The sequence below is a fragment of the Molothrus aeneus genome, chromosome 13 (assembly GCF_037042795.1).
Source record: "Molothrus aeneus isolate 106 chromosome 13, BPBGC_Maene_1.0, whole genome shotgun sequence".
Lineage (NCBI taxonomy): Eukaryota > Metazoa > Chordata > Aves > Passeriformes > Icteridae > Molothrus > Molothrus aeneus.
In genome coordinates, this window is record NC_089658.1 from 3,095,119 (window position 1) to 3,107,181 (window position 12,063).

General features: G+C 53.2%; 1 protein-coding gene across 1 annotated transcript in view; it reads right to left on the reverse strand.

The window, feature by feature from the left end:
* NPTN (neuroplastin) overlaps positions 1-12,063 on the reverse strand; it is a 46,272-nt gene that overhangs the window by 18,722 nt on the left and 15,487 nt on the right. The window contains exon 2 of the mRNA XM_066558970.1: positions 2,380-2,548. Coding sequence (XP_066415067.1) covers positions 2,380-2,548 — 169 coding nt within the window. The remainder of the gene's footprint in view (positions 1-2,379; positions 2,549-12,063) is intronic.

Below are 12,063 nucleotides of genomic sequence, written 5' to 3' on the forward strand. Positions count from 1 at the left end.
GTGAATTAATTTCAGATAAGGAACTCTGCAATGGCAGAGCAGTTCAGGAGCACACTCTGAGCACCTGCAGGCCGTGCCCAGAGAGAGCAGAGGAAGGACAAGGTGGAGTTCTGTGACTCTCCCCGGGCTCTGGTTGCCATCAATCATTCAGGAGCTGCAAACTGACACAGCTCAAGGGCTCACAGCAGCTCCCCGAGCTGGATGAAGGGTTGGGAGAGGTACAACTCCACTGCCAGTGCTGGAACAGGCAGGATTTTAAACTGAAACAGTTTAATCTCTAAATCCTGGAGTTTTCTGGATGATAAAAGTAGCCAGCTTTGAACTCCAAGCACCAAAAACATCTGACAGAAAACAAGAACCTGAGAGCTTAAGGGAAATAAACAGAATACAAAAGATGAACCAATATAAAATATAAATAAATGAGGGAGGGAAACACCCTCTGTTAACCACAGATATGCTGCTGCTGCTTTTCACTGAGAAAACTTGGAATTCCTGGATTTAAAATGTAACCAAAGCAAAACCAAAGGGCAGAGAAAGCCTGAACTCCAACATCAGCAAAGCAGCCCAGGAGTGCTCAGGAATTCAGGATCTACTCTGCAAATGGAAACCTGGGATTTCTCCAGCTGTCCCTGGGATTGATTGCTGGGAGTCCCCCCATTCCCTGGGGACAAGGGGACTGTGGTGCTCTCCCACTGCACTCCCTCCTTCCCCAGCAGTTAAAACTGAAGCCAAGCCTAAATCCTTCTTTACAGAGGAATTTGGAAGGAAAAATCCAGCCTGGCTTGAACAGCCTCAGCCTGGCCCTTGCTGGGCAATATTTGCAATTCCCAGGAACCCTGAGCACCACTGCAAGCCAGTGGTTTCTCCCTAGGGAAGCAGAGCCCCCAAAGCTCAGGCCCAGGGCTGAACACTGCACTGAGGAGGGTCAGGAAGGAATTGTAGAAGGAAATGAAATTCAGTTTTTAGTTGCAAAATTAACAAGGTAATTCAAAATGAGCTAAAGGGGAAAATGAAAGGACAAATCATTAATCAGGATCAAACCAACTTCCAAAATGCTGTGGATGAGAGGCTGCTTTGCTAAGGCCATGGAAACCTGAACATCCCCTAATCAGCATAATTACAATTAAATATCCCCTAATGTACCCTAATCCTGTGTCAGTGAAGCAGGGGGAAAAGGGCCCCTCTAGAGACAGAAAACAGCTGAGACCAAGTTGTCAGCAGGGGTTAAAATGTCTCTAAAGAGCTCTTCAGCTTGGCTTAACATGGAACTGGAAGGGGGATTTGCTGTCCATCAAGGGGGAAAAGGGATGGAAAGAAAAAAAGGGCAAGAAAATCACAGAGGGAACAGACTCTGAGGGCATCACTGAGGGAGCGGCACGGGATCCCACCAGCTCCAGCCAAGGGCTGGGATCATCCCACAACAACCAAATCGTGACCAAACAACCCCAGCAAGACCTCAGGAACACCTCAGGAACACCATCCCTGCACTCCCCAGGGCAGGAACACCATCCCTGCCCATTCCATTCCCATCCCCCAGGATGATGTGCAATGACACACCCACCCATGAACCCTGGAGAAGAGCTCTGAACTGCCAGAGTCTGACTGAGCCACCACTGTGGGACCACCAGGAGTGTCCTGCTCCCCTGGCTCAGCCCAGGCCACTCACACCTCAGGAACACCATCCCTGCCCATTCCCATTTTCCATTCCAGCTGGGATTCTGGGATCTGGGAGGATGTGCACCAACAGACCCATCCATGACCCCTGGAGAAGAGCTCTGAACTGACAGAGTTTTACTTCAGCCACCACTGTGAGAACACTGGGTGTGCCCTTGTCGCCTGGCTCAGCCCAGCACCCACACCTCAGGAACACCATCCCTGCCCTCCCCAGGGCACGAACACCATCCCATCCCTGCTCTTCCCAGGGCAGGAACACCATCCCTGCCCATTCCCATTTCTCATTCCAGGTGGGATTTTGGTCTCCAGGAGGATGTGCAGCAACAGACCCACCCATGAACCCTGGAGAAGAGCTCTGAACTGACAGTTTTCTGTGAGATGACCAGGAGTGCCCTTGTCCCCTGGCTCAGCCCAGCACCCACACCTCAGGAACACCATCCCTGCCCTCCCCAGGGCAGGCCTGGCCCAGCTCACTGTGGGAAGGAACACCAGGAGTGCTCTTGTCCTTTGGCTCAGCCCAGGCCACCCAGACCTCAGGAACACCATCCCCTGCCCATTCCCATTTCTCGTTCCAGCTGGGACTTTGATCTCCAGGAGGATGTGCAGCAACAGACCCACCCACGAGCCCTGGAGAAGAGCTCTGAACCGGCTGAGCCACCACTGTGGGGCCACCAGGAGCGTCCCTGTCCCCAGCCCAGCACTCACCTGTACTCGGTGGTGTTGGAGGCTTTCCTGGTGCCCGGGATCTCCTCTCCGTTCTTCACCCAGTAGCTGGCGGCCAGGGGGCTGGGGCTGCTGGTCAGGTTGCACTGCAGCGTGACGGCCACGCCGGCCACGTGCAGCACCACGTCCTCGCTGGCGTTGATCCGCGGCTCTGCAAGGCAGGGACGGCGCTCAGAGCCAGCCCTGGGGACGGTGCCAGCTACTCTACGTGGCACAAGGGGCGGGAGGGGAGGGCACCACACGGGGGATGGCACTGCGGGACACACGGAGGAAGCACAACCAAACCAAAGAGCTCGGAGCTGGCGCGGCGGCGCCCGGGGGCCGCGCTGCTGGGGAGAGACAGGAGGGGTTAATGGTTTACTGGGAACCCCCACACTGCAGGTGACACCAGGGACCCCCGACACACTCTGTGCCTCCCACACCAACTCCTGGGGCTCCACGTGAGGCCTCAGTTACTCTTCCAGAAGCTTCTTGCTGGCTGGCACTTGGTTCTTATCACTCTTCCACCTTATCACTCCCTGAAAGGCGCCTGTGTGCTCACGTTGGGATCTCTCTCCAGGCAGCACTGACAGAACCAGAGGACACAGTCTCAAGCTGCACCAAGGGAAATTTAGGTTGGATATCAGGAAAAAGTTTTATTACAGAAAGGGTGATGAAGTTCTGGAATGTTCTGCCCAGTCACCATCCCTGGGTGTGTTTAACAAAGCCTGGATGTGGCACTGGCTGTTGAGGCTGGGCTGGACTCGATGGTCTTGAAGGTCTTTTCCAACCTGGTTATTCTGTCAATTCTTCTCCTTGAGGTATCAAACAAACCCATTTTTTATATAAACAGCACTCAAATTTAGGCTTCTCAGTAATATTCTGCATATTCCCCGCCCAAAGGCTGCTGTGGCCCCAGGTGCAGCCAGGAGATTCCACAGGGCACGACTCCCCTGCTGTGTGGGGAAGGCAGGAGGCTGAGGGAGAACAGCTGAGAGCAGCACCCAGAACCTGACAGTGCAATGCAAGGATACACAGCAGGCCAACATCAGAGCTGCAACTGGTTTGTGTCTGAAGTAACCTTGAGCACAAACATTTCTAAAGAACAAAAACAGCCCCAGTGCATGAGCAGAGCCCAGGAGTTCTGCTGGCTGCTTTGGGGCTGTTCCACTCCACAGCCTCACCTGGCAACACCAAATTCCCATTCTTTAGGGCAAAGCCTTTCAAAAGTGCTAACATCAATGAGGGCACTGTGCTGCTGTTTGAGAACCACGCTGCCTTCAGCCCCTGCAGGTGCTGCTGCTCTCCAGCACACACAGCTGCCTCATTCTCAGCCACAGAAATTGCTTCCCAAACCTGGCAAAAAGACCTTTCTGCTGCAGGCTCTGTGCCTCACCTCGGGTCTGAAGCATTCTGTGAAAAACCACCTCACACAGCATGGCAGGGTTTAAAAATGTCACAATTCTTGCTGTTAGTCTTCAACGAAAAAATGTTTTTAGGGTCAGCTTGGCCTGCAGGCCACCGCAGAGGCTCTGTGTGTGGAAATGCTGCTGTGTGCCCTGCCTGGGATGAATTCCTGGCTGATTCCAGAGGTGCAGCTCCAGCTGCTCCTTCCTCCCTCCCCTCTGGCTGCAGGAGGCTGAGGAAGCAGCAGACATCTCCCTGATTTCTGCAAGTCATCCAAGGAGTTTGGATTCTGGAAACTCTGCCATGCCTTGCAGCAACAGTTTGGGATATAAATTTATGATCCCTGGAGCCTCTGGAATGCAGGTTATGAAACACAAGGAGAGAACAGAAAATCCCAATTTTGTGTCAGAACCATCCCAGCTTTCCACACAGGGAAGGAACATCCTGTATCCTGTGGCACATCCTTAGATTACTGCCCAGGGAGGAAAAATATCCATCCTCTCATAAGCTGCAGCATTCCAGTCCTGGATATCCTTCTTGGAAATCCAGCTCTGTAAATCATTCTTTAACTGCAGAAACACTGCAGTTGCTGTTTGTGTGATTAAATTTTCACTCTGTTTCTGCCTCATTTCTCCCACACTGGGTATTTTATCCTTTCAAGGATTGTTTGGGCCCAAAATTGTCGTGTTATTCTCATATCATGCACCATTCCTGGCCCGCCCTGGGTGCTTTTCCACCCCCAAAAAGCTCATCTGCATTCCCACAAAAACACTGACAGAGCTCTGGGAATATTTTTGGAGTGTGTCTGAAATAGTAACTCAGTGACTGACCTGCAACCTTTTCAGTTTTAGTTGAGCAGAACTGAAGGCAGCTGTAAGTCTCATTTCCAGCTTCACCTGCATTTATGGTACTTTGGTTTGGTTATTAAAAAAGCAAATTGATGGATCAGTCTCCTGATTTAGTTGCAGGAGACAAACTGCAACTGGAATACTGGGACAGCAGCAGCAAAGGAGGGTGCTCACCTAGAAAATCACTTTTTACACATCACTTCAAGTGCCCATTTTATGTAAGCTCAGCTTTTACAGTTAAAACCCAAGCAAAGCAACTAAAAAAAAAAAAACCCAGCAAGCGAAATTCTGGTTCCAAATCCGGAAGGAGGTGGAAGGCAGATGGTGGCTCTGGGTGCCAGGTTTTCAGAAGCAAGCTGATCTCTGCAGAGGCCAGGACAGAGCCTGTGCTCTGTGGGGCTTTGGTGTCACAGCAGGGCAGCAGCCACCACCAGCAGCTGCAAACTCCAGCTCCACTGAGCCACACAATTCCCATTTCCAACACAAACTGAATGGAGCAGCTGAGGCATCTGGGCAGGCTCAGGGAAGGGGCTCCACTTCCAGGGACACCTTGGGAACCTCATCCCCGTTTTCCTCCTCTTCCTCCTGCAGGCTCAGGCAGGCACTGATGTCCACAGGCTCCTCCTCCCAGCAGGAGCAGCTCAGCTGTCCCAGCACCCAGGGGAAGGCACTCAGGGGTTTGTTCCTTATTTCCCTGCAGAGCAGAGCCCCAGAGCAGCGTGATCCCGCACAAGGCACTCAGGAGGCAGCTCCCACCCAGCAGCAGCAGCTGGGACAAACTGGGAGGGCAGGAGAGGCTGAAGTGCAGTCCCTGCAGCAGCTCAGGGGCCTGAGGGAGGGGAGCCCCTGCCCACAGGGACACAGCTGTGCTCCCAAAGGCTGGCTCTGCACACCAGCAGGATTGTGTCCCCCAGAGCTGCTCTGGAGTGCGGCATTCCTGTTCTCTGAACCACGATCCCTTCTCCCAGGGTTTTTCTCCTGGAAAGCTGAAAGGCAGAGAGAGGCCTCAAAGAAAAGGAAAACAATTCTGATCTCATGTGCTGCTCCTGTGCTGTGCTCATGTGGAATGTGTTTGGAGATTGCTCACCCACAGGTGATTGTTTCACTGCATTCTGCTGGGAGTTGTTCTCACTCTTGGGCCAATCAGGGCCAAGCTGTGACAGGACTCTGGAAAGAGTCACAAGTTTTCATTATTATCCTTTTAGCCTTCTGTAAGTATCCTTTCTGTATTCTTTAGTATAGTATAGTATTCTTTAATATAATATAGTATAATAAAGTCATAAATGAGCCTTGTGATCAGATGGAGTCCTCCTCATCACTCCTTCCTTCACTGGAGGCTCTGTATTTACAGCACTGGAGGAGCCCTGGCTCTGTCCCAGGGCACGGCGCTCTCTCCAGCACACAGCACTCCCTAGCAGACACATTTCCAGGATCATCCCCAGGATGGCAGAGCTGCTGCTGCTGCTGCTGGAGGCCATGCAAGCATTCCAGCCCTTTGGGAGCCCAAAGGACACAGGAGGGGGCGAGGGGTGGGCTGAGGCTGAGCAGCTCCAGCTCAGGGACCCGGTGTCACTGCAGTCACTGCACAGCACCGGGTCACAGCCATTCCTCCACGTGCACCAAGGCTCTTTCCATTTCCAGAGGGAAGGTCTCTGATCCAGCAGTGCCCATGGCAGCACCAGGCTTTGGGGACAGCTCGGGGGCGGATTTTTCAAGGTACCCAAACAAAAAAATCAAGATACAAATAGAGTTTTGTACCCAGTAGGGCATTAAAGCGTTATTTGTGCACAAAGCACAGGAGCAAGACCACACTTTTGCTCTGCTTTTCTGTCAGCTGAGGGCACTGAGAAACCACCCAAAACAACTTCTCCTGCACCTGCACACTGCAGATTCAATTCCCTCCACCTCAAACTCAGCAGCCATTTCCTCAGGCAAATGCCAGTTTTATATCTGGCCCAAAATTCTTCTCTACAGAATCTGACCGTATGAACTCCCAAATCCACCTGGGGTGGAAAGCAGAGTGAAGGCAGGAAAGCCTTGCCACAAGCAAGAACAAAAAGCAATTCTGGGCCAAGCACAGCCTCTGCTCCCAGAGCTCTGCTGCTGCCAGGAGCTGCACCCTGGATGGAGTCACTGAGCTCAAGGCTGGGCTCAGCACTGGGCAGGATGTTCCCCCTGCTCCCACAGGCTGGATTAGGAATGGCTGCACCTCCTCAGTGCTGCTGCATCAGAGAACTCCTTAGGAGCATGCTGCTGGCCAGGAAGGAAAAGAAACACCACGACTTCATGGAAAAATCCAAACACCAAAGGTCACGTGGAACTGAAAGGGAAGGATTTATCCAGAAGCAGATATGTAACCAAAACCAGGTGAGGAGGCATTCCCAGAAATTCCAAGAGAACAAAAGAAATCAAAGTAAAATGGTTAGAGTCGGGAAAAGAACATGGAAATCAAAGAGAAAGGCACTGGTGGAGAAGCCAGGGAGGCTGGAAACCTCCTACAAAACTAAAGGGAGGAGGGAACAAACACAAATCCGACAGCGGGCTGGTTTCACACGGAAGCTCTAGCACACATCCCGAGGGTTTCCCAAGTGCTTTGTCCTAAGGAGGAGAGACACGGGTGGCACACAGGGTCAGCACTACAGGCCAGGAGGAGGAGGAGCAGCCCGCGCGCCGGGAGGACAGGACAGGGTGTGGCAGAGGGTGGGGACACGGGGGCGGGGTCACCAGACTGCCTCTAGACACTACAGTGCCACTACTGGGGGCCGGACTCACTCTGCAGGACGCTTATAGTAGCCTGGGCTCGAATCCACGTAATGGAGGGATTTTGCCTCAAGTCATTCCTCCTGGGATCGTTGCTGGCCCTGCACTCGTAAGTCCCAGAGTCTTCCAAGGTAAGGCGGGTTACTCTCAGCACACTCACCCCATTGGCCCCGTAGGCAGTGTTAATGGTGACACGGCGCTTCCGAGCGCCATCCCACAGCTGTTTGAAAGCCTCTGCCCGGTTGACTTCCGCATACCACCACTGGATCTCTGGAGTGGGGTTCCCAACCACATCACAGTACAGTTCAAAGGCGTCCCCCGTGAGCTTAGTTTCTGACATGGGCGACTTGACAAACCCGGCTGCAGGGAGGGGCAGCAGAAACGCAGTGACAGAGCGGCAGAAAACAACGGAGCTCGCACACAACACAGCAGCGGGGCAGAAAACACAGTTAGAGACATGGCATCGGCAGTGGCTTGGGGACACCCAGGGCAGCTTGGGGACACCCACGGCATCGGCAGTGACACGGCTTGGGGACATCCATGGCATTGGCAATGACGCACCCAGGGCACCAGCAGTGACACACCCAGGGCATTGGCAGTGACACGGCTGGGGGACACCCAGGGCACCAGCAGTGACACACCCAGGGCATTGGCAGTGACACGGCTGGGGGACACCCAGGGCACCAGCAGTGACACACCCAGGGCATTGGCAGTGACACGGCTGGGGGACACCCAGGGCACCAGCAGTGACACACCCACAGCATTGGCAGTGACACGGCTGGGGGACACCCAGGGCACCAGCAGTGACACACCCACAGCATTGGCACAGCTTGGGGACACCCACGGTGGCTTGGGGACACCCACGGCACCATTAGTGACACACCCACAGCATTGGCAGTGACACGGCTTGGAGACACCCAGGGCACCAGTAGTGACACAGCTTGGGGACACCCATGGCACTGGCAGTGACACACCCACAGCATTGGCAGCGACACGGCTTGGGGACACCCATGGTGGCTTGGGGACGACAATGCACCAGCAGTGACACACCCATGGCACTGGCAGTGACCAGCTTAGGGACACCCATGGTGGCTTGGGGACACCCATGACATCAGCAGTGACACGGCTTGGGGACACCCATGGAAATGGCAGTGACACGGCTTGGGGACACGCAGGGAACTGGCAGTGACACGGCTTGGGGACGGACACCCACAGTACTGGCAGTGGCCAAGGCTGCAGGGCAGGAATTCCCGATGTCCCTGCTCCTCCCTTCCCTGGCAGCTGCCCCTGGCACCCTCCCTGAGGGATTTCCAGGCCTTTTCCAGCCCTGGGCAGCTTGGGATGTGCCAGGGTTAAGTGTCCCTGCTCAGGGATCTGCTCCCTGAGGAGGTTTCTTTACCTGACCCACCCACAGGGGCACCAGGGGTAAAATCCCAAACCTGTGCCAGCTGTGAGCTCTGCTCTGACCTCCTCTCCCATCTATTTAGGACTTGGAGGGCCAGGAATTCCCCAGGATACAAGTGACCTATTTTCCTGATCAGCCCAGCCCTGGGAAAAAGGGAATTTCAGTGGAATGAACACTCACAGGCCAAAAGCTCGTTCTGTTAGGAAGCCACAAAGGGCCCTCAGCATTCCCCTGGTGTGAAGAGGGCTGACATCCATGCTCAGGCCACAGTCTAGGATATTCTGGATATCCTAAATCCTCCGTACTTACCCGCCTCAGAGCCCCGCTGGGAGCACACACACACACACACATTAAATTGTCCTTCAATCCTATTGCCAAAGATGTTTAGGAGAATAGCAGGGCCTCAACACCAGGCCCTTCCCCCAGGCCCCTCCTAAAACTGCAGGATTAGGACACAGCTGGCCAGACAGATTATGCAGCAAAACCCATCCTGGTGCTGTGCTGGGGCAGGGGACATCAGCAGCGTGGGGAGGGACAGTGTCACACCATGGAAAATTCAGAGCCTGTCATCCCTGGCCTCGGATTGTGGCATCGCATTCCTGGCTTGGTTTAGGATGAGAGGCAAATCAATGAGGCTTGGAAATGGAAATGGGGACTTGGAGCACTCTTAAACAGCATTTAATGAGTGACCAGTGACCACAGCCACAGGCCCCTAATGGCCACAGCCCCCTGTGACCACAGCCACAGGCCCCTAATGGGCACAGTCACAACCCCCTAAATGGCCACAGGCCCCTAATGGGCACAGTCACAACCCCCTAAATGGCCACAGGCCCCTGTGACCAACAGCCATAGGCCCCTAATGGGCACAGTCACAAACCCCTAATGGCCACAGCCCCCTGTGACCAACAGCCATAGGCCCCTAATGGGCACAGTCACAACCCCCTAAATGGCCACAGGCCCCTAATGGGCACAGTCACAAACCCCTAATGGCCACAGCCCTCAGTGACCAACAGCCCCCTAATGACCAACAACCACAGCCCCTTAATGGCCACAGCCTTTAATGACCAACGACCACAAACCCCAATAATGAACAGCCACAACCCCCACTGACCAGCACTCCCTGACCCCAGTGACCAGCACTCCCTGACCCTAAATGAGCAGTGCTCCCTGACCCCAGTGACCAGCACTCCCTGACCCTAAATGAGCAGTGCTCCCTGACCCCAGTGACCAGCACTCCCTGACCCTAAATGAGCAGTGCTCCCTCACCCCAATGACCAGCACTCCCTGACCCTAAATGACCAGCTCTCCCTCACCCCAATGACCAGCACTGACCCCCAATGACCAGCACTCCCTGGCCCTAAATGACCAGCTCTCCCTCACCCCAATGACCAGCACTGACCCCAATGACCAGCACTGACCCCCAATGACCAGCACTCCCTGACCCTAAATGACCAGCACTCCCTGGGATGCCAAACAGCCTCCATACATAAATTAACAAATATTTAAATTACCAGGGGCAGTTCTGGGTTAATATTTTGCATTTCCAGCCACTCACAAACAGCAGCAGTGAGCGAGGTGATGCCACCAGAGGGCCACTGCTCATGGTGACACCCAGCCAGGAGCTGCATGAGGAGCTGGAGTCTGCCAGCACTGAGCAGGAATGCTTAAAAAAACCCCCAAAAAGGGGGGAAAAGGTGAATTGTTCCCAAAGCTGCAGCACAGGGCAGTGGGAATGGGAGTGCTGCTGCCTTTGGGCCCTGCCAGTGGATTCCAGGGCTGTCCCAGCACAGAATGGGTGACACTGGGCAGGTCCTGGTGGCGCGGGAGCTGCCAGAGCCCGGCCTTGCCTTTCTTGGGCCTGTCCCACAGCTCAGCTCCTGCTCCAGGGACAGCAGCACAACAAAACCCCAAACCCAAGAGAGCCATGAGCACAGGGCTGCCCCAAGGGACTGAGCTCGGCTTAACCCCAGAGATCTGGGACTGAGCTCAGTTCAACCCCAGAGATCTGGGACTGAGCTCAGTTCAACCCCAGAGATCTGGGACTGAGCTCAGTTCAACCCCAGAGATCTGGGACTGAGCTCAGTTCAACCCCAGAGATCTGGGACTGAGCTCGGCTTAACCCCAGAGATCTGGGACTGAGCTCGGCTTAACCCCAGAGATCTGGGACTCTCTGCTCTGCTTAACCCCAAAGATTTGGGACTCTCTGCTCTGCTTAACCCCAAAGATTTGGGACTCTCTGCTCTGCTTAACCCCAAAGATTTGGGACTCTCTGCTCTGCTTAACTCCAAAGATTTGGGACTCTCTGCTCTGCTTAACTCCAAAGATTTGGGACTCTCTGCTCTGCTTAACCCCAAAGATTTGGGACTCTCTGCTCTGCTTAACCCCAAAGATTTGGGACTAACCAAAAACCCCTTCTGGAAGTGGTTTATTTATTCAGGATTTGATCTCATGCCCCAGTTGTGTGGATGGAGATGAGGATTCATGCCCTAAAACCAGGGAAACGTTTCAGTCTCCACACAGAGTTCCAGGGGCTCCCCTCATTTCCAAACTCTGCCTTAAAATTTGTGTTGGGGAAAGAAAATTAAATCCCCAACTGAGAAAAACCAGGATTTTCAGAGCTCAGGAATTCTTGTAAAACCTGCCAGGGTGAGAATACACAAGGCAGTTGCCCCTGAACTGCAGAAATTGTTGTTTCATAATTAAAATATCCTTTTGGAACTCAAATTTCATTGAGGTGCAAAAGAATTAAGGAGAATGGCCCTGGAGGAGCAAAGCAGGGAGAATTTTCATCTTCCCAAGTTAAGTCTGGTGTAAAAAAGGGGTTTAAAAAATAAAAGTGCTTTGCCTTAAAAGCCAAGATAAGGAAAGATGTTAAGCCAGGCTCAAAGACATCAAAAACCAGGTTTAGCACACACAAAGAATGGACAAATAAGGATCAAAAATGAAGGAAAAATAAAAGATTTCCAAGGAAGCTTCCAATCCCAACCAACACAACTGAAAAAACCCCAAAAAGCAAGATAATGCTCCCACCCCATCCTGAGGCTGCTGCTCAAGGTGAACTAAATCAATTAAATCAATTAAATCCCACTTAAATCACAGCACAAACACAGTTCCAAGCTCAGAGCTGAGAGTCTACAAGGCTAAAATGCAAAAATAAAACCGATTTTCAGTCTGGAGCCACAATAAATAAAGTGTAACTGCTGTGGGACTGAATGATTTCAAGCCTGGCTGTCTTTACAGCAAAAGACCCACCTGGAAAACCTCCCA